Below are 23144 nucleotides of genomic sequence, written 5' to 3' on the forward strand. Positions count from 1 at the left end.
GTCATGATGACCACAACGAAAACTTAAGATTTATTGGGCTCCTCGTTCTATTAGGCAAATGAGGAATATAAATAACTACATATTTCCCTCCTAAATGCCTGTGGAAGTGCAAACAGTCAAACTAAGCCATCACTTCTACTGAGTTGACTCTCCCTATCTTCTGCGTGAATTCATACCTTCCATTCATCTACTATCTCAACATGAGGTCTCTTGTACTTCTTTTGCTGCTCTATGTCCCCTTTTCCTCTGCTACCTGTGCCTTCCTAGGCGGACAAAGGTGCAAGAAGGCCGGTGGATCAGTCAATGGTGATTACGAAAGAACACTGCAAATCTGTAACGACGTTTCAAGTGATATGTGTTACTGTGTGAAAAAATCTGAAGACTACTGTACTTCGTACAACACTACGGAGGTAAAGGCCTTCGCCCAGGAGTGCACAAGTGAAGCTGGCTGGACTACGTTCAATTGCTAGGCTACTCAAGTGTTTTCTCAGTATACGAATTGTCCTTGAACGGAGGAACTAAAAAAAATTATGAAATACGTGTAAAAAAGCAAAGTTAGTGTCTATGTGCTTTTGACCAACGTGTTCGATCGGTATCTGCTGCGGTTTGGGGCTTTCTGTCGTTGTATGGAGTTTTTCCCACTGGGTTTTTATCTCGGCCGACAGATAGCGAATTTTAAATATTGCGTATCTCGCAAATATATGGTTCACTTAAAAAGCAGATTCTACATGTTCAATGAGGCCATTAGTTTTGTAAGAACAGTATGATTAATCCCCATGCAATAAAAAGCGCCTCGTGGAAATTTACTTGATTGTTGCCAGGCTATCACCAAACCAAAAGAAGGAGAAATTGGTCAGTCAGCTGAAGCTGATCCAAAATAACTATTGGATCAAGAGAAATTCTGCCATGGCAGCGGAAGCTGAAGAAAGCGTAGCGCCGCAGTGCTCCTGCGGTGAAAAATGGAATTTTATTGATCCATTTGGTCTATGAGACCGCCGCTGCGGCAGGGCTGGGATAGCTATTGGAACAGTATTCTACAGTCAAATCAGTGGCACCTAGCGAAACCGACGCCTATAGGTGTCTTATGACCAAATTAGACATGAGACGACTATTCTAGGATGTACTCCCCTCAATGAGCAGTTTTGCATGATAGACAGCCCCTTGGTTGGCCTGTTCTCTTAAGCGCAACTATTGAATATCACGGAAGTCATAGCTTATGTTGAAATAGTACGCGGAGGAACTATACAGCATGTAACAGAAGGATTATCTCTTGCAAAATGAATACTTATGAAGTATCAAAAATAAATTGTAAAACTGTCTAATCTCTTTATACATGGAAACAAGCCCATATTTATATGTTTCTCCTTCTCTCCCCTGGAATCTCTCAGTTGACCAATTTGTAATAGAAACAGAGTGGTGGAATCAAAAAGAAAGAGCTGAATGAGCGGTGATAGCACTGAGTGTTGGATCCTCCCGGATTCTATTGACTGAATGCAGCCTGAATTGAAATGGCTTCCTGTGATATAATAAACTAGCGGTTGTATATAGAAATTAGTGGTGTAGACGGTAAAATATATCGACGGCGCTAATCTCGATTCCGTAGGACTTCGAAGTGCTTTGCGTGCGAGAATTGTACAGTGATTCACAATGTATAAAGCACGGCGAATTAGGGTTAGCGTTAAAAGCTCTATGTTAATTACTAAGAATTAACCTAGATTCTTAATCCCCCTTAATGCTAAGCCGTAAAAATGCGACGAGTATCTATCTATCTATAGCTAGTAATAATTGGCACTATTTCTAGTTTCTATAGCGGGGAAGCTCCTATACTTTATCGATGTTCGTAGATTCGGGAGTAATAGTCCGTGGGGCTTGGAAATGGCGGTTTGTGGTTGATTTGGCTGTCATTGAGGGAGCTGGACAAGAATGGCAAGGGCATCGGGGGAGATTGAGGACATTCGGGGATAGGATGGCATGATTCCGGCGTCAGCATGCCATCGACTCCGCTGTATTGTTCAGTGCCGTCTTTCTTGTGTCTCTGAGACAACACTTCATCCAGAGAGCATTTCGGCTATGGACGACCGACCGTTATTCAACCACGCTTGCTGTTGTTCAATATTCTCAATGTATCTGTTGAACCTTTAGTCGTCAGCCAGATGATTAGATGTCTGCTTCTGACAAAAGAGCTTATGTACTCCTTGGTGCAGACGCTGTTGTGGGCTTTATTTCGCTTTTTGCTGACGCACACTGCGTTCTTCTTTTGGCATCGAGAACAAGGAATAGCTCCGTCACACTTCTCAAAAGTCAGTACATCTAGCTATGCGAGCATTTACTTGCTCGCCGGAACTCTTCCCACAAACCTTGGATTTCTTCACATCGCACCGATCACATGCCAAAAATACCCTCTTGCGGACACTATGACACATAGATTCAACATTTGATGCGGACTTTGTTCCACGAAGTGCCATGGTGATCGAGTCAATATAAAACAAGAAAAATGAATGTTCATGGGAGGATAAATTCTCAGGCCTGGCCGAACCGGTGTATTGAATTGTTGGGTAATTTATTGGATTTCTTTTACTTCAGTTCTTCCTGAGTTGAACATATAGCAATTTTATTATGTTAAGATATCTCCAAAATTTATTTTATTTTATGCTTAATGGGGGCTATAACCCGGAAATGGGGACGGACATATGCCAGGAGCGAGACATTCTAGAATTGGCGGCTTACAGATGAATCGGATATCACTCGGTCCCGAACAACCACCGACCATTGCTTCTCTAGCTGTACTTTATAGTCCCAAATCTTGCTAAGGAATTTACTCGTAGTTATCTACTATCTATTCCTGGGTTTACTCAGTTTCAGACTCTTTCTTGATTCCCCCTACAAGCAGGTAATTTGGCGTCAGAAGCCGCCAGTTCAAACCACAAACATGGCCGCAGCTGTGCTATCCAACCAATCTACTTTGTCTCACCTCTTAACTTTTATTGCGACAACAGGTATGTAGATCTTTCTTTGTTGCATTCTATGCGAGATTTATGTGTATCACCGTCAATTCCGTCATATCTGATCAAGATCGGAGTCCCTTACAATTTTCCTTGATCTGGGGAGTGGTCTATTGAATCAACAGCTCCTGACAAATTTCTAGCGGGTCGTGACAAGATTCTGCGTACACTGCAATACTTCTCGCGCTTCTACGGCTGGTATCTTCGCCGCGCCAGTTACCCGCAATCCGCTATCGACCCTATCAATGCGATAAAGAAGCAGTTTGAAATAACACGCAAGGTCTTGCGAATTGGAAATTTCATCGAAAAGTTCAACGCCGCTTCCATTGCGTTGAATAGAAAGAATCCTATCGATCCTGTGCTCCGCTACCTTACGGTCGGCCATCATCTTGGCTATGGCGCTTACCTTGCCGTCGACACTTTCACTGTCATAGATGTTATTGGAGTTCGGAAGCTGGCCAACACCAAGATTCTGCAAAAGTCCGGCTACCGTGCTTGGATGGCTGGGCTGACTTGCAGTGTTGGGGCTGGTATATACTCGCTATGGAAACTGCAACAGAAGGAGAAGACACTTGATTTGAAAGTGGGCAAGGGAGCTATTGAGGCAAAAAGAATTCACAGGTTTGTTCGCTGGGAGATCAATTTTATTGTCAGACTCTCATGCTAACTATTTCTTTTTCAAAGGGAGAGGTTCACCACTTCTGTCCAGCTAGTCTCGAACCTCTGTGATTTAACCATACCTATTTCGGCGCTCCGATTTGCCAAACTTGATGACGGAGTTGTTGGCATAGCCGGTGCACTAAGTTCCTTGATTGGTGTCTGGTTTCAGTGGCGGAAGACCGCATTCTCAGAGCCACGTGGTAGATAAATTTCAAACAATACGGCTGTTGAAGACAGTGTACAAGTTACATGTTAGTGCGAGTGATAGAATGTTACTACAATATTGTGTACCGATCTGGCAATTTAGGCAAGGGGTCTTTTCTATCTTATTCTTTTCTGCATTTAGTTTTGTTTTTCCCTCCGTATATAGTATGCTCGTACGAAGGGACAGTTCATAGTTCGTCTTTTTGTTGATTAGAAAAATGGAGCCTTATTTGCCGAATTATAATTAATCACGTAGCTTTAATAGATGAAGTATCCAAGGGAATTGCTAACTAACTAGTTAACCAACAAATTGCGTATATAATAAGAGATGTATTCAGGACTTCGGCCCTTTAAAAATCAATTCAAGAAGCCAATCTCTACTCTGAATAATACAATGCTGTCTATAATACTCAAGTTGGAACAGTATTGTTCTATAGTCCATTGGGGGGAATGTACGAAATGCTTTTAGGCACGCGGACGCCTCGTTGAAGTTTGATTGTGGCTGCAATAAATTTGGTACCTGTCAATAAATCTTGTCGTCTAGATAATTAATTATCCAAGTGAAGCAACCTTTTGCACCAGAGAGCGAAAGTAGATCGCGATGCTCCAGTCATGTTATCTCCATTATGACCTAGAGCAGCTGGAGGCTTGGAGACCAAAACTGATGAGCGTAAATGATAGAAAGTCTGTCGACATAGGGGACAGCTTGCATCTCGCTTGCACAGCCATTTGTCAATACATGGCTGATGGAATAGGTGATGACATGGTAGTTGCCGAAAGATAGATTCGGAGCTCATATCTTCGAAGCACAGAGAGCAGGTGTCTGTGAAGTGGAAACCCGGAAGATATTAGCATCGAAAGTAGAAATTCACAATTTATTTTAATCCTAGCCTACCCTCATTGGCGTATTTCGACCCCACATAACAGGGCATCATAGCTAGTTCACGGCTTCTGATCCGTCGCAGCCTTCCTTCACTGAACGAGGGAGAAGCTGAATAATAACCGGACATGTTGTGGTAGCTTTGAAATGATAGATGTAAGAAGGAGTATCTTTTGTAAGCAAAATGACCGAAAACATCCTAACTGACAAGGATAGAGATGTAGAAAAAATGCCCAAGGTTTTCAACTTTTGCAGTCCTTTGAATTAATTTATTGGCTCAGCACGTCAATTGAAACGAAATATAGGCGTTTTAGGCTTTTGATTATGAAAGTTAAGAGAGCGAAAAATCTAGATTAGACGCTGACAACAGATGCACTATAGCGGATGAAACCTTAAGTACGGGCCGAGATCCATGGATAGCGTGCGCCAAGTTATCACCGAGTCTTTGCCGGGCTGAATGCTTGAGGATTATTCGTGCGGGGAACCTTTTCCCCTCATGAGGGGTCAGACACACCCGTCACCACCATCCCACCCAGTCCCTACCCAGTACCAACGAAAGTTGCAGAAACGCCTTCCGCAAAGTGTATACCCCGCTAACCATATTAAGTAGCACTACCAAATCGAGTGCTTATCCTCACCATTTTATGGCTCGGAATCCGGCAAGAATAAAGATATAATGGTGAAACACCAAACATTTGCCACGTTAATTTCTGCTCCACACATCAAATCTTCGAGGCATTGAAGATAGTTAGATTTCAACAGCTCCCTTTCCTCTAGAGAGAAAATCTAAAATTATGGCGACCGTTTCGAACGGTTCTAAGTACGACTTTATCTTCGGCGGTGGTGGCACGGCTGGCAATGCCGTTACTGGCCGCCTTGCTGCAGACCCTGACGTCCGTATTCTGGTTGTTGAAGCTGGTATTCCAAGCCCAGACGATATCGAACAAATCACCACGCCATCAAAGACATTTACACTTCGTGGGAGCAAATATGACTGGGCCTACAAGACGACCATGATCTTCAATCCATGGATACTTTTTCCATACAAAATTGATTAAGTAATCTACTTCTTTCTGCCATCTCTAGTCTGACACTGAAGGCACTTGGATAGTGATGATATTAAAAGCTATGACCTTGCTCATGCATAATATTTTCCCGAGAGATCAAGCACTAACGATTCTAAGACAACTACTTTTAGCACGTACGTATACCACTTCTCGTTGATTTGTGTGACGTGACCCTCTCTATTGCGGAAATGAAGATGATCAGGCTCAAAGAGGTAGTTATCCGCATTGCTAGAACAGTTACCTGCGCCATATATAATCCTACTGATTCAAGGGGGTTTCTTCGTCGAATTAGCTTGTGATATCCAATCAATTCAAGGGGTTCTAGACCAACCTCATCTGAAATACCAGCCACTTTCAGCTGTCATCCGCCAAGTCGTAATATTATCCGATTTGTTGTAAGACAGAGGGGGGTGTATTGGCTGATGGAAAATGCCCAGACCATGCAGCATTTCTTCATCCAATCCTCTTCTAAATTCAACATATCTGAAGCACAGAAGATGGGGAACGTAGCCTAAAAGCGGACATATTTCGGCCGTGGGTCGGGAGAGGGGTTGTTCTTTTTACTCCAAATATGCGCCCCAAAAGATCCTGGCAATATGCCATTCTTTGGAATATAAATGAAAATTGGGAGCTAGTCGCTAGAAGCGCACATAACACAAGTCAATATACTCCTGGTTCATACGCTTCAACGTTTCCTACCTTACCATTTCTCAAAACCCGCCCTCATATCAGAATGAGTAAAACAACTACTGCTTATGTCAAAGAACTCGATATCACCAAGGAGTCACCACATTCCAATGCAATTTCACGTCTCAGAAAGCACATAAAGGACATTCAGGTGAAATGGGGACCCCTCATGGCCGCCAAGGAGGAATTGTTCGACGAGTACAATTTTCCACCGGGCAGATATGCTGGGCAAGGTTGCATAAAGGAACGTCATAATGGTGAGTATTGGCGAGGATTTACGACCCCGTTAGAAAATTTACCTAACAATACTCAATAGATTTGCAAACGTTTCAGCGGTCGACACGGAATTCTGACCATTGATGGAGGGCTTCCATTCTACCCTGAACGAATGATTAAAAATAGATATAATGACTTGCGCATGGACTGATATGTCACGTTAACTGTTAATCCTGCTGTAGCATTTCGAGCTACGTCTTGTCTGTGAGTTTGTATTTAGCCTGACTGTAACAATTTGTCTGTCAACTGTACACTATTATTGCCCGAGCACGCACCATGTTATCGGGGTCGATTTCATGACGTTCACCTGCAGCACGTGTCTAGTGTAGGATTGTGTTTGTGAGCAGGTTGAGTTCAGGGTCAAGCACGTTTGATCCCCAGTTGGGTGTTCACTGTGCCCGAATCGCGGCGTTTCCTTTCATGACGGCGCTAGGTAGCAGAACCGCTGGTAGACGAAGTACCTTTTCTTCTTGCTCTGGCAATATTCCATGCTGCCATAGCTCTTCTTGTCGACCAGAAGGCTGTTGTATATCGTGCCACCCGCGGAGTCAACCCAAACCCCAACGACTTAAATCGCCCCTGTGCTTTATCTCTCTTCAATCACACATGTTGCTCGATCTGAAAACAAAATTCTGTATCAACCCCATATATACGGCCAATAAGACCGATAACGCGACGAATATGAAACCAGGTCAAATCTTTGATGTAACCGATTTTCTAGGTTCGCCCGGCAAAAAGACGGCTGAGGACCGCGGTCGCGTCACTCGAGTTTGTTGGGCAAGACTGTACATAGTTCGTTTACTCTCTCTCCCTTTTGTTCTCCTTACCCCCAGTTCTCTATTGATAGCTAGTACTAGTTATATTGCTCTCTCCCTTTCTCTACCGCCCCACTAATAGGTTATGACCCTTTACTTCTGTTTTGAGCACCCGTAGTTGATAAGAATTTGATGAACGACCCAGGACCTGGGTTCCCATTGGGATCCCATAAATACTCAACTTTGCATGCAAACCAGGTTTTGGCAATCATAAAGCCGCTGATTCATCCTAACTAAATATTCTCATTTATCACTGTTCTAGTAACCTCTGTTCAAATCACACTTTCGAACTACAACATAGGAAACTTCGGGAAATTAATTCGTAAATCGAAAAAGGACTATTGACCCTAGTACTTTTGTCGATTTGAAGTATTTACGGCCATATAAAGTAGATTCTTATATGGTGTTATAGTCAGTTGTATGTATTAGTGTCAGGTATATATCTTGAACGTAAAGCACTGTTGGCACAGTGGTCTAAACCCTTTTAGTGGTAATACTCCATGGCGCCTATTTTTCAACACGAGTGCCATTCATTATGGTATCGCCATAGTAAAAAACACAGCCTTCGAACCACTGTGCCAATAGTGAAATTCATATGTAGTGTCTGTCTTACGTTCCTCTCTAGAGCCTAGTGGGCTAGTGGGGCCATACTCTAGTCTGACAAATCTTATTGCAGGTCACCCGCGCAACCTTCGACAAGGGTGTTCATTACTCGCCACTACGCGGTTTAATAGAGATACTATCGATATATGGGGACCAATCTGGTAAAAAATATGAGGCCCCTATCAACATTGGGTGGTGTCTCTAATCAATCCTCCCTGTGATCCACATGAATAAAAAAAAAAAAGGTCTAACTAGCCGCGGCAAAAAGTGGAGGTTGAACCGGAAACGGCAACGGGCTCTTGGCTTCTTCTCCGGTTCAGTCGGGCGAATTGAAGCTCCGAGTCAAATAGAAGTTCGGCCATGGAACAGATCAATCCCGACCTTCATTCACAATAAGTTGACTGTCTCGCTCGGTATCGAGTAGCTTCCGCTGCTCTTACAGTAGACAAGATGCTTTCTATCAATATTCCAAAGCATACTACGCCCGATCAATATGAGTTGGGCGAAGTTCTCTCCCTGGCCGTGGGACGCCCCACCGACATCTTGATCAAAGTCCATGCCGCGAGTATCAACCCGATAGATGTCAAAAAAGCCTATGGGGCAACCAAAATGGTCCTTAAGGACAGGTGAGAGTCTTGTGTTCCCGGATTTATCCCCCATCTAACTTATATGTGAAGTTTTCCGTACAAAATTGGTTATGACTGTGCGGGCACGGTTGTCAATACCGGATCCCAGGTGACGCGCTTTAAGGCCGGTGACGAGGTTTTTGTTCGATTGCCTGAATGTCACAGGGGATCATGGAGTGAGCTCGCAAGGTCGACTGAAGAATTCGTCGCATTGAAACCGAAGGGACTTTCAATGGAAGACGCTGCCTCCATTCCTTTGGCGGCTATGACGTCACTACAGGCGCTTCGGGGTTATGAAGGGGATCTCGAAGGAAAAACTGTTTTTATACCTGCTGGGCGTAGGTTTTTCTCAAATTCTACTATTACCGATTGGATGCTTACCTTGTCACAGTGGGTGGAACGGGCCTTTTCGCCTGTCAGCTAGCGAAGAATGTCTTCAAAGCTGGCAAAGTGATCACCACGGTTTCCACCGCCAAAGTGCCCAAGGTGCGGGAGCTCTTGGGCGAGGGAGTTGTGGACGAAAGTAAGTAGACTCCATTTCAGACTCAAACCGCAAGATGAACTCACATCTACTGTACCAGTCATCGACTATAAAAAGTCGGATCCCAAGACTGTAATTCCTCCGCAATCCGTCGATTTTATTTTCGACACCACAGGAAGTGCGATGGAGTATCTGCCACTTATGCGACCTAAAGGAGCCATCGTTACAGTGACTATACTCACCTCGGGAGATGTTCTCCAAAACTCTAGTGTTATGCGACGATCGCCAGACAAGCAAGACAAGGCAACCGTGCCATTTGCTATCCGTATTGGCTTGAACGTGATGGATCGAATCCGAGTGGCTCGTGCATCTCGCTATGGAGTAAAGTACTCATCTATCTTCTTGGAACCAAATGCGACCGATCTGGATTCGATTCGGCAATGGGTGGAAGCGGGAAAGTTGAAGACGATTGTGGGAACAAAGGCAGACTTCAGGGATATTAAGGCAGTTCGGAAGGCATGTCAAGTAGTCTTTGATGGGAGAGGGGGCGTTGGAAAGTCTGTGATTGTGTTTGTCTAGATATATTTTGCTGGATGAGTAGGTGAACTCATGGATGCGCCTCTAATACTAAATGTGATATTAATCTTTTTTATACACGGCACAGCTAAATAAATACGTGTGCAAGAATTCGTCTCCCAAGTTCGATTTAGGAATACTTAAACGAGATCTTTTATGCTGACATTTTTCACGCAGTGGGTAGGTAAATCAGGTCCCTACCGGTAAGAGATCGAGAGGTGTTACCCGCACTGGTTAAAGTGTCTGCTTAGCCTCGCTCAGATGCAGTGAAACACCCCCCGACCCGAAATTGCGAACGGCGGTCTCATAGCTTTCTTTACTAGCCGACTTGGCCGGCCTATCGGTGCCGGTGCCGTCGCATATAAAGAAAGTCTTTGGCAATATCGCAGTTTGTGTGGACAAATCAAGGAAATATGCAGGGGGTTTGGTCAGTTTTTGATAGTCAGTCTTGATTTCCTTTAAATTTATGCGGTTCTTGCAAGGTGGCCCCATTTTTCAGGAGTACCATAGCACGAGTATATATCCTCGCGACCACCTATCCCCATCTGACAAATAAACAAAGGGTTCAAAGGGCGGGTAGCAGATATTGTGCAGTCGGATGACTGAGATGAGCAAGACCAATGAGCTTGGGCACCATTTCCACCATTATAGAACGGTAATATCGAGAATACATGCCCGGATTTATTCCAACTGCAGCTCGCAAGCATGGTCCGCATCTTGGGTGTGGCCGGATAGATTGTTGGCCCGACTGTCCTGACAAGGTTTGGGTGGACCCAAGCCCTGCAGGGTGCATAGTGAAGCCCGCCTCTTTTAGGTTATTACATGCGGAAACTCCCATGGACCCTGCAGCATCGCGGGCCTTCCGCCACCTTCTGCTAGAAACCACAGTCTTGAAAGCTGAAAGTTACGAATACTACATGTCGGAGTGGCAATCTCCAGTCCCCTGAAGCCATAGAGCGTGGCGTGCTGTAGTTAGATCGATCTTTCGGGTAAATGATGTCCTAGGCACAGGTATAGCATATACTGATGAGCAATGCATCACCCAAGGCCGCAATCATTCCTGTCCAACATACTCCACAGTATTATACACCGAGGTATATGCATAACCCCTATCTGACGGCAGCCTCGGCATCTGATCCCAAATCTCGCCCTTCCCTACGTAGGTATGTGCTGGCTCTTAATTTGATAGGTAATATCCACCTTAAGTAAATCAGTAGTTATAATAGGATCATGTTTCTCAATCGTCGGTCTGAAATTCATACATGAAATCAGCAAGTAGGCCCTGTCTGGCGAAAGATCATTGTTCAATGATGGGATCAGATATCAAGGAACCACTTGAACTACCATGCGGTTTAGTTCTGCCCAATCGTTTAGTGAAAGTAAGTCAAAATGCAACCACGCTCTATGTGATGACGCCAGCTGATGACCTTTGCCTAGGCTGCTATGGCCGAAGGGCTGGCAGAGAAGAGGCATTTACCTGGCCCGCGGATTTCTCGCGTCTACGGTGAATGGGCAAAGGGCGGATGGGGTGCCCTTCTTACGGGTATGAGGATACTGAATTGCTCCCTCGAGTTGATTTCCGCGTTGAAGCTGACGATCTGAAAAGGAAATGTACAGGTCGATGTTCGTCATCTAGGAGGGTACGGTGATCTGGCTACATGTGAGTATCAAGAAGATGAGCACCAGTCATTGCATGCTTGGAAGCAATATGCAGATGCCTGTCAACAACACGGTGCGCCCGCGATCGCTCAGATATGCCATCCTGGCCGCCAGTCCCCGAGAGGTGCAGGTGAACGAGGCTTTTTTGGGAAAGCCATTGCGCCGAGTGAAATACCCCTTGATATCGGAAATGGGTTGGTGGCGGCTATTGTCAGGAACATCGTGTTTGGGGTGCCAAAAGCTATGTCCCATTCCGATATTGCGCGAGTCATCGCCCAGTTTGTGAATTGTGCCCGTATTTTGGCGCGGTGCGGCTTTGCAGGTATTGAAATACACGCAGCGCATGGTTATCTTTTGTGTAAGTTCTTCATCTCTTGATCTCGAGTCAGACTCATCCGCGTACGTCGCTTACCTGAAACATGGATATAGCGCAATTCCTCTCCCCACGAGTGAGCAACACAATCCTACCCACCCTTTGGTCCCACAGTTTATTTAATATACGACCATAAACCCACAGAGCAATATTCGTCAAGATGAATATGGTGGTAGCGCTGAAAAGCGAGCCCGTATTGTTCTCGAAATCATCCATCAGATTCGAAAGGCTGTTCCTGCGACCTTCTGCCTCGGGATCAAGCTGAACTCTGCCGATTATGACACAGCACAATTTGAAGACACCATGACCCAAATTCGTCTCTTTTCTGAGGCCGGTGTGGACTTTCTTGAAATATCTAGCGGAAGTTATGAAGACCCAACGGTGCGTATAGTATATGATATCTCTCTTCCCTCGACATTCAAGGACAGAAGCCCAAGCTGCTGCTGGCTAGCTCGTTTATTTCACGGGTCCAGCTAGTAAACGTTTACTCCGATGCGCTGACAATGTTTGACACATCCAGATGATGGGCCGTGGGCTGCGAGACGAAACCAGAAACGGCAAGAGTCAAAATAGAGAACTTCGGGAGGCCTTTTTTTGGATTTTGCGACAGAAACAAGGAAGCGGTTCCCGAACCTCATCCTTCTACTGACTGGAGGGTTTCGAACCCGCAAGGGAATCGAGGCAGCGTTGAAGGGTGGCGTTTGCGACCTTGTTGGCATCGGTCGTCCAGCAGTTCTCAACCCGGACTTCCCACGACTCATAATGGATGACATATACTCTGACAAAGAAGCCCGGGTGGTGTTTTCTAAAGTTCCAATCCCATTCTTGGCGAGACTACTCAGAATCAGAATGTTAGGTGGAGGCGCAGAAACAGTAAGTTATCTAATGATTATACCTCGTCTTCCACGCATCTGTTCTGACATAACCTAGCAATACTTCCGTGGCCAAATTCACCGCATCGCCGCTGGACTTGTTCCACATGCACCATAAGCATTTGGTCTTGGGTTAAGAAGCATGCAAGAGGCGACGGGCGTTGGCTACATAATGGGCAACTTCCTTGTTCCTGACCATTGGTCATTCTTTTCATATAGAGGCTGAAACGTAATTTTGGCAATTTCATATGGTGTTGATTCAATCGGAAGAAGGATGCCTGTTCTAGCAATCTGTATCAGCGATGTTTAGTGTCTAACGGTTGGACAGACTGAATGGCAGTATCACAGTAGTGTGGAAAACGCACGCAACCCCGTGCACTGATTCAACATTTTTAGTCTACATAGTCACTTCCCTGGTCGACATTAATTGTTTTCGAAAGAAATATCTCGATACTCTTTGGATACTTCACAGACACCCACCTCTTCCGGTCATCATCTACTGGCTTGTAACGGATATCTCCGCCTTCATGTGCTATTTTAATCTTCGCACGGTATAGTGTCTAAGATCGTCGTAAATCTGCAGATCATCCATATGTGCCGTCATGTATCAATATGAACTAGTTATCTACTGTGTCACATGTTTCACTTCTGGCCATCTTGGATTAAAGATTTCAACTTATTGTGCCTATTAACAAGCTATCCTCTTATATTTTGTGGGAGTTTTGTTTAAATGACAAACAGCAGCAGAAATTGTCTCATACTAACGATATTTGGCTCATTCCTTGATAAAGCTAAGCAGATCTTTGTTGACTTCGTCAACATTGATGTTGTGAATAGCGTGGGATCCCCCTTTGTAAATCTTCAGCCTGCCTTGAGGCAGAAGTTTTGCTGACTTCAGTCCAGATGCCTGAATGGGAACAACTTGATCATCATCCCCATGAAGAACCAGTACAGGAATATTAATCTTCTTCAGATCTTCCGTGAAATCTGTTTCCGAGAAATCCGTGATCGAGTCATACGCTGACTTGAAACTGGTGTTCATGCCCTGCTGCCACCAGCTACGAATCTGTCCTTCGCTTTTCTGTGCACCAGGTCGGTTAAGACCAAAGAATGGTCCGCTGGGGACATCCAGGAAGAATTGTGCGCGGTCTTTCCGCATAGCTTCTCGGAACGAATCGAAAACTGACTTGTCCGTCCCCTCGGTGTTGACACTAGTCTTCACCATCAGAGGGGGCACAGCGCCGACAAGCACGGCTTTCTTGAAACGACTTGTGCCGTGCTTTCCGAGGTAATGAGTGACCTCTCCTCCTCCATGGGAATGACCAACCATCACTGCGTTGTTCACCTTCAGGTGGGCGAAAAGCTCCTTGAGATCGTCGACAAAGGTGTCCATGTTGTTTCCATCCCAGGTCTGAGTAGATCGCCCATGGCCACGCCGGTCGTGTGCGATGACACGGTAGCCTTGATCAGCCAGATACATCATTTGGTTTTCCCAATTGTCGCTGCTCAAGGGCCAGCCGTGGGAGAAGGCGACAATAGCGCCGTTGGGGTTGCCCCAGTCCTTGTAGAAGAGCTCGGCTCCATCTCGAAGCTTCAGATGTGGCATAGTTGGTAGAAAATGTGCTCGGTGAGATGTGAAATTTCCAATGTCAAGATTTTCTTATGGACTTGACACGATTGCAATTTGAATGCCATATATGTAGCTATATCTATCTTGGGCTCGTAGTGACACGCCGGAGCTTACCTAAACTAGTACTATGCGTAGTCGTGACATTGTCGTATCGTAGTCTTTCCAAGGTTGCTGCAGTAATGTTGTTCTCGGATAGTTTGTTCACCCGCTCGGTCTAAGCGTCTTTCACTTATTCCTTCCAAGGTTGGTTTGCGCCAAGAAAGATCTTAATTTGTGGGTCCCTCTAGCCACGTACGGAGTAGTACCAGGGCCCTAAAGTTGAAATGGGCCCACGGTCATTATAACCAGTCGCATCTTTTTTCTCAAAACAATCAAGGTCATTCTTCACGTTTAAGATGAGGGTATCTAAGTAAGTTATCAGTTACAGCAGAGTTATATAGAATCTGGTGCTCACAAACCAAAACTGGGGAAAAGAACTAGAAGAGTATATGATGGAACATCACTTTGAGAACCGACCGTTATTGCGCTTTGAAGAATTATCTTCAACAGTCAAACAAATTTATCTTCTGGACGTTTAGCAGACGTGACCAGCAATAGTAATAACGACCCGTATTTGTGACCATAGAGGAAAGATACTACGTGAAGCTTGAGGGGCACCAAAGATCAGTCAGTCTTTTACATCCTTCATTGGGACTCAATTTATACATAGGTATCAACAGGCAATCTAAATTACATAATAGTTCATTTATATCAGCGGCAAGTCAAGATCAGAATCAAAATACAAGTACAAAGGAGGGATTCCCGACACAAAAATAGCGAAGCTAGGCAAGTCAAAACCAAAATAGGACAGGAACAAGAAGAATGGACACCGAGTTCAGTATAGAAGGCTTTTGTTCAATCGTTACTGAAAAGCTCAGTGGCTCTGTGCACTTTTCCAAGTCCGGTAATGGTCCGTCAATGTCTCCTCCAGAGGCCGGTAAACGATATTCAACTGATCTAAGCTAGGGCGATTGTCGATGTCGAAAGGGATTCCCAGGTTCAGTCTCAGCCACTTTTGAGATAAGCCGAGCACTGGCCCAAACATGCGGACTAAGGTATTCGGGAGTTTATTGTTCGGGATTTTGGAAGATTGAGTGATAGATCGTAGGATGCGAGCAAGTTCCCCAAAACCGTGCGTTTTGCTGTCGGCCAGGATATAGCGACCGTGAGAATCAGGAGTTTGGGCAGCTCGGATATGGGCTGTTGCAACCTCTCGCACATCAACAATTGCGAACCACATATCTGGCACCCCAAAAAAGAGCTCACCGCGTAGGAGCTGGTCAAGCAAAGACAGACTGCCGGACTCGGATGTTGGAGATAAGGACGGCCCCAGGACAAGTCCAGGGTTGATAGTCACCAGCTTCCAGCGTGGGGGTGTTGGCTGCGCTTCATACAGCTCCCAAGCCTCTTTCTCGGCGGTCACCTTGGAGTAGGGGTAGGCGTTGTGATTAACTGAGCTGGTTGTGTTGAAATACTCGGAGGAGAGCGTTTTGTTCTTCATTTCCAGCACATCGGCATTGTCGCCAAAGATGGCTGCCACGGATGAAGTCAGGACAACGAGCTTGACCGTCTCGCATTTCTGAACTGCATCAAGCACGTGCTGTGTTCCTTTGAGGGCTGGTTCAACGACCTCTTTCTGGCCGTCACGAATTTTGTTTTCGATGAAAAAAGGTGATGCAATATGATATACCACTGAACAGCCCTTCATTGGAGGTTCAAAGGAGCCTGCCACGAGCAAATCCGCTTCGAATAAAGTCAGTTTCCCGGGCCATCGTTCCTGCATATCAAGGAGGTGCTTGATCTTCTTTTTATTTTTGGTACTGCGAACGGTGGCGTGGACCCGGTCACCATTTTCGAGTAGCTGCTGAACGACATGGCTAGCGATAAAGCCGCTTGCACCCGTCACAAGTGATATATTATCTGTCATGGTCGAGTGTGAACAGAATGATTCAGCAAGGGAAATAAAGGCTCTATTTTACCAAGCTCCCGCACTCGTAGCACTCCCCATCCCTTTATAATTCTATATTGTTCAAAGTCGGTCCTAGAGCTGTGGAGGCAGATACCAGCCGGGGTCGGTTCGTTAATTACCCCGATTTCGTTTTCCTAGGTCCCCAGCATGAAAAAACTTCATTTCCAGGGAGCTTGGCCATTGGTTCAACATCTTGTAGGGTAGTATTTGTCTGCACATCTTCCAAATCGCAAATTATTCACCTAAAGCCAGAATTTCAAGCAGGTTTAGAAGATCGGACAAAACATTTTGATGTTCATAGCCCGCCCCGCCCGCTGGATACGACTTCACAGTCGAAGGTCTCGACGCAAAGGCCGTAAGTTCAAAATTTTAAAACCCATCAATATCCACAAAATCTATAAATTTATGATTAATAGGCAATACATTTCTCACTGATGACTAGTTACGCACATAAACTTTATTTCCGGCTTCATTTGTGGCTTTGCGGGTTTGTGGCAAAACCCAATGGGCCCAGATTTGCGGGTTTTGGCGATGTCTACCTAGGTAATGCGACTGATAGGTGCAAATAATACATAAGCCAGGCATGCGGCCCCGGGGTGGACCGAGGTCTGATTTCAGTCCACGGGTGGCTCCAAATAACTAACCCTAGCCACGGAGCAACAATCATTCCGTCGGACATAGGGAGGAGATTACAACAACACGCACCAGGACTTTCAATAATGAGCCATAGATAGATAAAATAGGTGTCGATATCGTTCCTGAGACCAATATCATCACCTGTCACCGCTTACTAGCATCTTCCGACAAACGGGACCATCATATCCTAGTCTTTGTGCATAGCATACCGCCAGCATCATGTCTTCTACCGCAGGCCGCTCATCAGCGGAATCATCAAAGGCCTCCAAACCGTATGTGGCTATCAAGTCTACTTCTCACCTTGACGCAGTACTGACCCCTCTATGGATATGTAGACGCTCAAAGGGTCCGACCACCCAGGTCAAGTTCGGAGATCAGAAAGTCGATGTACCCAAAGGCGGTTACAATGACCGTTACCGCATGAACCCAAACCTGGACGAGGTAGCCCGCGACCCTGCCGTCGGACCCGAAATTGACTTCTTCCGGAATATCCCAAAGAAGCTGGTAGATTCGAGGGTCGGTGAGGTATACGCGCCCAACTTCTATTATCGCACTAAAAGTGTCCAACTCCTCTTCCTCGCGCCCCTCGGCCGCTTGCAGTCCAAGCTCCCATCGCCTTTGGAGCCCATCACGGCGTTCCCCGGTTACGGTCTGGTCGCGTTGACGTTTTACTCGTACCTCGTCTGCGACAACGATCCTTACAATGAGGTCTCGATCGCCGTCATCGTCCGTCAGCCGGGTGAAGTTAGTTACAGTATGACCCAACTGCTCAGTTCCATATGGAACCGAACCTTCTACGGATATGTGTTGGCTCTACCCGTCGATACCGAGATCGCTCGAGTACGAGGTGTATACGGATACCAATTGCCCAAATGGCTCGCCAACATCAATTTGGAGATGGACGATGACAACATCAAGGCCGACATCACCGCGACCGATGGAACACCCGATTTGACGCTGGAGGTACCCCTTCCAGTTCTGAAGACCTTCCCGTCGGAATCTTCGATCGGGACCAACAACGCGATCAACAAGATCGACGGGAAATGGCACAAGGTGGCAGTCCAGACGAACCCACTCCTCGCGGCACAATGTCTTTTCCCTAGGAACGTCAACCTCTCTCGGGGCGACGGTCCATTGAGTAAACTGCTGAACGAATTGGGCGTTTGGACCATCCTACGGATGGATGTCCTCAAGGATGCGCAAATGGTCTTGAACATGCCCACACCGTTGAAGGCGTTCGATTAATGCCAACTGTTGAAGTTTTCCATACGGTCCTGTTGCCAGTCAGGCAACGAGTATGCTGACCTTACCGTATGGCTCCCCGCTAACGATGATACGGGGCCGGCTGAAATCGTGGTATCTGCGGAGCCCGTCCTTGTATCAGAGTTGTCGCAAGACAAGCATTATACGACAGTTATAATGAGGTGCCTCAGACGAAAATCCATTACATTACGTAGGAACTATCTGGCACCCACCAGGGAAAGTGCATAAGGATACGTGGGACATAGCATTCTCAACGCTCTTCAAGTATTGAGTCATTATTATTGAGTAAATACACAAAAAACTTATAATCAATTAGTTTCCTCCACCATCCTCTCTTTGCTGTCCATCTCTGGGAATCTCCCTAACACCCGCACGGGCTGGTGTGATCCGGCTGCGACATTCACCTCTGGGTGCCTACTAACCAGGCGGTCGGTAATGGCGGTCATGACCGGCCGAGGGCGGCGACGACCTTCTTCGCGGTGTCCGTAGCAGACCCGGGATTCTGCCCAGTCACCAGGTTGCCGTCGACCACGGTGTAGGAAACAAACGGCAGTGTGGCCTTCTTGTAGTGGGCGCCGCGCTTCTTCAACTCTTCCTCGGAGTTATAGGGTACAAGCTTGTTTACACGGGCAAGAACCTCCTCTCGCCAGGCGAACCCGGTTATCTTACGCCCGGCGACAAGGTAGGAACCGTCAGAGAGCTTGGTGTTGAGCAAGCCGCAGTAGCCGTGGCAGACCGAAGAGACGATGCCACCCCGTTCGAAGATCTCTCGGGTGATCTGCTGCAGGCCCTCGCTGTCGGGGAAGTCGTACATGACCGCGTGCCCGCCCGTGAAGAAGATAGCGTCGAATTCGGCAGAGTTGATCTGGTCGGGGCTGGCAGTGTTCTCTAACAGCGCCATCCGTACGGGATCGGCTCGCCACGCTTTCGCAGTCTTGTCGTAGTTGGGGAACTTCAGCGACTTCGGCTCCAGGGGACAGGGGCCGCCCAACGGGCTGACGATGGTCTGTTCGAATCCTTGCTCCTCGAAGACTTGCCAGGCGTGCGTGAGCTCCGACAGCCACAAGCCGGTCGGGTGGGATGGGTCATCGTAGTGCCCGACGTTGGTCACGACCAGTAAGACTCTCTTGGCCATATCTGAGGTTGCTTACGGAGTAGTGCGTAGTTGATTGTGTTCCCGGGTGGGAAGTGCGGTGTGATGTCAGTGCAGTACCGCCCATAGGGTAAGGAAGTTAAAATGCTGACTGACCGCTGTTTGCAACTAACCTTGGAAATGTAGCAGGTTACATGCTTTATCTTATGAGACATAAGCTTTCGAGGCCAAGCCAATAGGCAAAAATTGGTTTTAGGTGGATCCATCGCCATTAACAAATGCCGACGGGTAGATCCTCCATAGTATTAGCGCTTAGCCCACTTAACCGGCCCTTACATTTTTTACCAAAATTACAGACCCTCGCTATGAATGTAAGGGCCGGTTAGTGGCAAACGGGACAAATAATCTCCCCGAAAGTCAATAACCGTGACTAAGCATTCACCTACACCCGTACCCGTGTGTAGGTGAGCCAATGCCTATTCACAAACCAATGCCTATTCACAAAAAATTCAACCTTCAATTTTCAACCTTACTTTTTACCACCAAAACAATGCCGATTTCCTCCGAACAAGAAGAGATCCTTCTCTCAAATGCCCTCGAAGCCTATAAATCAGGCCAATTCAACAGTATTCAGGCCGCAGCCTCTCATTTTGGCGTGTCAAAGTGGAAGCTCCGGAGCCGGCAGCAGGGCAGGTCAAATGGAAAAGGCCGTACAGCCACCAATAAAGCACTAAATCAGTCGCAAGAGAAATCCCTGATTCGGTGGATCGAGCTACTTAATTCAGTATATACACCACCGACTGCTTTAGATATTGAGGGTGCTGCAAATCGCATTTTACAGCACTGCGGTTCCGACCGGCAGGTCAGCAAAATGTACGGCTACCAATTTATTGCACGCCTACCACCGCATATCACTCTCCGTACGCAAAAGCCTATGGAAAAAGCGAGAATCGAGGCTGAGTTACACGGTGAATTAGTTCATTGGTATGAGGTCTTCGGCCAATTCCTTAAAAAGAATAAAATTCAGGCCCACGAACTATATAACTGGGATGAAACTGGCTTTCAGCTAGGCATTGGAACTAAGGAAAACGTTGCTTCTACCCGTGAAAACGAGACTATCGCGACCGGTGGAATAGGCCAGAATATCACTGGCATTGAATGTATTTCGGCCGATGGCTGGGTTATGCATCTATGGTTTTTAATGCGTGGTTCTGAACAAATGGAAGATTGGTACGACGGCGATAATGACCCTTCCAATTACTAGGTTATTAAACCAACTACAAAAGGCTGGACGGACGATAAAACCGCGATTCAATGGCTATTGGATTTCCATTATGCCACTAAAAAGCGAGTTGCCAGAGGCAGACCTAGGGTATTGGTTATAGATAACCATGGTTCTCATAGAACCCCGGAATTCGAACACATTTGCCAAAGCTTCAATATCATACCTTGGTGGTTTATACCGAAATTGACACATCGATGCTAGCCTCTCGATGGCAAGCCATTCTCAGTTCTTAAACAGAAATTCCGAAAGAAGAACAATGAGATTGTACGATGGGGTGGAGATGTTGACGATAAACGGCACTTTCTTCAGATGATCAAAACAGTTCGTAAAGACACATTTAAATCACGAACTATTAAATCATCATTCTATGATACTGGCATTTGGCCTTGGAATCCATATATTGTCTGTGATCAAATTGATCCTGGCTGGGAAGATGAACTAGTGATTGAGATCTATGGTCATACACCTTCGCCGGAGGTAGAAATTCCTAGTTCAATCACCAATTCACCGCCTAATTCAGATCAAAGGTTCTCAAAAATTGAGAATAAGCTTCAAACGATATTCGAAAACGATGAACCAGACCTTCCGAAGGTTCAAAAGCATATAAAACGTGCGATTCAGGGCGGCAAGCAGGCCATCCAAGACCTAGCCCTTACAAAACAGACGATCAAAAAGATGCAAAGCCACAAAATTCCTATCAAAAAGTCAAAGCGCATTATAAAAGGCGCTTCTAAGTCTCCGTTATCGTCAATTACAGGTAATTCGAGGGTTCATCGGCGCTGTACGAAGGAATCTAGATTGGACATTCGGCATGAGAACGGAAACGCAAGGATTCGAGACTACTGGCTCCGCGCCAACCAAGCTCTTAAAGAAAAAGAAGAGGCATTAGGAGGTAGAGATTATCTCGATGCTGAAAATGAGCTATTTCAATTTATAGATCCAGATGGTATGGTGGTTGAAAAATAGGTCTGAAATTGAAAGGTTGGATTTTTTGTGAATAGGCATTGGTTTGTGAATAGGCATTGGCTCACCTACACACGGGTACGGGTGTAGGTGAATGCTTAGTCACGGTTAAGTTCTTGCCGCATCAACAAGAACCGAGGTGTATCAAATTCCAGTCAACTGCCAACCGAGGGTTTTTTTCTCGCAAGTTTTGGGTTTATCTTCAAGTCGCATATGTTCATAGAAACATTTGAAAGATGCTGGCTCTCGCCTTGACTATCTTTTCGAGCGGTTGATAATGACGTAACGATAATGTGTATTTTATAGTCATCTCAAAAATGTTCGATGATTTTAAAAAATTACATCTCGAACTCATAATACTCCTTGAATTGTCCTCCATCTCGAAGGCCCGTTTCTAAACCACGCCCAAAAAAGCTTCCTGATCCAAAAGGATTTAGGGCTTCCCGTCGAACAGAACCAAGTTGGCACCAGAATTTGCTGCATTAATCGTAACTCAAATTACACCATCTGTGATCCTTCTACTATGGGCAGTTAACATGTACATTTGTTGATATTGAGGGATATTTTAATAATGTATTTCAACAATAAATTAAGAATCTCGGTCAGATATCATTTGTCTGAGACTTTGCAGACTGAGAGATGCCCTAGGTTTGGCTAAACGAGAGCATCAGTGTAGGGCTGCCCAGGCCTGGAATAAACCAGCAGTCGCCGTGAGAATTCCACTCGCCTTTACTCCTCGGCGAAGATACCAAGCAGAGCTGGACCAGGCAATGAGGGTAATCAGGGCAGCCATGGCACGGTTTAGTGGTTCTTCCAAAGCTTTGGGGTTTTGTGCCCAATGGAGATTAAGGAGAGCTAGAAATGGATTTGTCAATATCGAGAACCTTGTTTCATAAGAGAGTAAGATGTACCAGTTAGAACCAAGTAGGCACTGCCTTGATACCATCCAACTGTACTGCATGTGTATGCGATATTTGGCAGTTCCTGAAATTGGCGGAGACGCTGGAATTGTTTCCCGGAAGCCTGACAAGATAAAATGAGATTATGCTCGCTCATAGTATAGCTTTCTCGTTGGTATTTCGTTCGACACTCACCGCATGCTTTATGGCAACAAGAAGGGAGCCGTATCCGGCAGCTTTGAGGAGAGTAGGATCTGGCATTTTGTGCTAGACAAGAACAAGAAGTGACTTTAAAGCTAGCGGTCGAAACTCTGGATCCCTTGAATTCAAATAGTTGTGACAAACTAAAGAAACTGGAGGATAGAGGAGCGCGTACTATTAATCCTAAAATATTCCAGGTCAACTTTGACCTCGGTATATACTTTCCGGCATAGTGTAGATCGAATTGTTCGTTCGGGAGGCAACCTTGGAACAATAAGTGAAATATAATCAATCGGGAGGATCAAGCGGGAGGGCGGGCGAACAATTGGTCCGGCTCGTTGGCGGGAATTGCAAGGGACTCAGGGGCTCCAAGGCCGCGGGGAAC

General features: G+C 45.9%; 10 protein-coding genes across 10 annotated transcripts; 6 read left to right on the forward strand and 4 right to left on the reverse strand.

The window, feature by feature from the left end:
* Window positions 1–2929: 2929 nt before the first annotated feature.
* N7471_002575 (PEX11 family protein) lies at window positions 2930–3870 on the forward strand (the record flags this gene model as incomplete). The annotated part of the gene is made up of 3 exons (XM_057275295.1): window positions 2930–2996; window positions 3146–3623; window positions 3687–3870. 3 exons carry the CDS (start codon window positions 2930–2932, stop codon window positions 3868–3870), a joined length of 729 nt encoding a protein of 242 aa, XP_057139933.1.
* Window positions 3871–5540: 1670 nt separating this feature from the next.
* N7471_002576 (uncharacterized protein) lies at window positions 5541–5804 on the forward strand (the record flags this gene model as incomplete). The annotated part of the gene is made up of 1 exon (XM_057275296.1): window positions 5541–5804. One exon carries the CDS (start codon window positions 5541–5543, stop codon window positions 5802–5804), a length of 264 nt encoding a protein of 87 aa, XP_057139934.1.
* Window positions 5805–6546: 742 nt separating this feature from the next.
* Window positions 6547–6860, forward strand: N7471_002577 (uncharacterized protein; the record flags this gene model as incomplete). Its single annotated transcript, XM_057275297.1, has 2 exons — window positions 6547–6757; window positions 6817–6860. The coding sequence occupies 2 exons, from the start codon at window positions 6547–6549 to the stop codon at window positions 6858–6860; spliced, it is 255 nt and encodes an 84-aa protein (XP_057139935.1).
* A 1784-nt stretch (window positions 6861–8644) lies between these two features.
* On the forward strand, window positions 8645–9880 carry N7471_002578 (NADP-dependent oxidoreductase; the record flags this gene model as incomplete). The annotated part of the gene is made up of 4 exons (XM_057275298.1): window positions 8645–8820; window positions 8872–9158; window positions 9212–9343; window positions 9402–9880. 4 exons carry the CDS (start codon window positions 8645–8647, stop codon window positions 9878–9880), a joined length of 1074 nt encoding a protein of 357 aa, XP_057139936.1.
* Window positions 9881–11184: 1304 nt separating this feature from the next.
* Window positions 11185–12899, forward strand: N7471_002579 (NADH:flavin oxidoreductase/NADH oxidase family protein; the record flags this gene model as incomplete). The annotated part of the gene is made up of 8 exons (XM_057275299.1): window positions 11185–11256; window positions 11315–11420; window positions 11484–11894; window positions 11966–11985; window positions 12054–12290; window positions 12430–12472; window positions 12520–12782; window positions 12840–12899. 8 exons carry the CDS (start codon window positions 11185–11187, stop codon window positions 12897–12899), a joined length of 1212 nt encoding a protein of 403 aa, XP_057139937.1.
* Window positions 12900–13556: 657 nt separating this feature from the next.
* N7471_002580 (alpha/beta fold hydrolase) lies at window positions 13557–14387 on the reverse strand (the record flags this gene model as incomplete). Its single annotated transcript, XM_057275300.1, has 1 exon — window positions 13557–14387. One exon carries the CDS (start codon window positions 14385–14387, stop codon window positions 13557–13559), a length of 831 nt encoding a protein of 276 aa, XP_057139938.1.
* A 937-nt stretch (window positions 14388–15324) lies between these two features.
* On the reverse strand, window positions 15325–16377 carry N7471_002581 (uncharacterized protein; the record flags this gene model as incomplete). The annotated part of the gene is made up of 1 exon (XM_057275301.1): window positions 15325–16377. The coding sequence occupies one exon, from the start codon at window positions 16375–16377 to the stop codon at window positions 15325–15327; it is 1053 nt and encodes a 350-aa protein (XP_057139939.1).
* Window positions 16378–17274: 897 nt separating this feature from the next.
* N7471_002582 (uncharacterized protein) lies at window positions 17275–18300 on the forward strand (the record flags this gene model as incomplete). Its single annotated transcript, XM_057275302.1, has 2 exons — window positions 17275–17327; window positions 17391–18300. The coding sequence occupies 2 exons, from the start codon at window positions 17275–17277 to the stop codon at window positions 18298–18300; spliced, it is 963 nt and encodes a 320-aa protein (XP_057139940.1).
* Window positions 18301–18760: 460 nt separating this feature from the next.
* N7471_002583 (type 1 glutamine amidotransferase domain-containing protein) lies at window positions 18761–19453 on the reverse strand (the record flags this gene model as incomplete). The annotated part of the gene is made up of 1 exon (XM_057275303.1): window positions 18761–19453. The coding sequence occupies one exon, from the start codon at window positions 19451–19453 to the stop codon at window positions 18761–18763; it is 693 nt and encodes a 230-aa protein (XP_057139941.1).
* Window positions 19454–22326: 2873 nt separating this feature from the next.
* Window positions 22327–22819, reverse strand: N7471_002584 (uncharacterized protein; the record flags this gene model as incomplete). Its single annotated transcript, XM_057275304.1, has 3 exons — window positions 22327–22514; window positions 22571–22682; window positions 22754–22819. The coding sequence occupies 3 exons, from the start codon at window positions 22817–22819 to the stop codon at window positions 22327–22329; spliced, it is 366 nt and encodes a 121-aa protein (XP_057139942.1).
* Between the last annotated feature and the right edge of the window lie 325 nt (window positions 22820–23144).

The sequence above is a fragment of the Penicillium samsonianum genome (assembly GCF_028829775.1).
Source record: "Penicillium samsonianum strain IBT 33392 chromosome Unknown utg000002l_segment0_segment0, whole genome shotgun sequence".
Taxonomy (NCBI): Eukaryota; Fungi; Ascomycota; class Eurotiomycetes; order Eurotiales; family Aspergillaceae; genus Penicillium; species Penicillium samsonianum.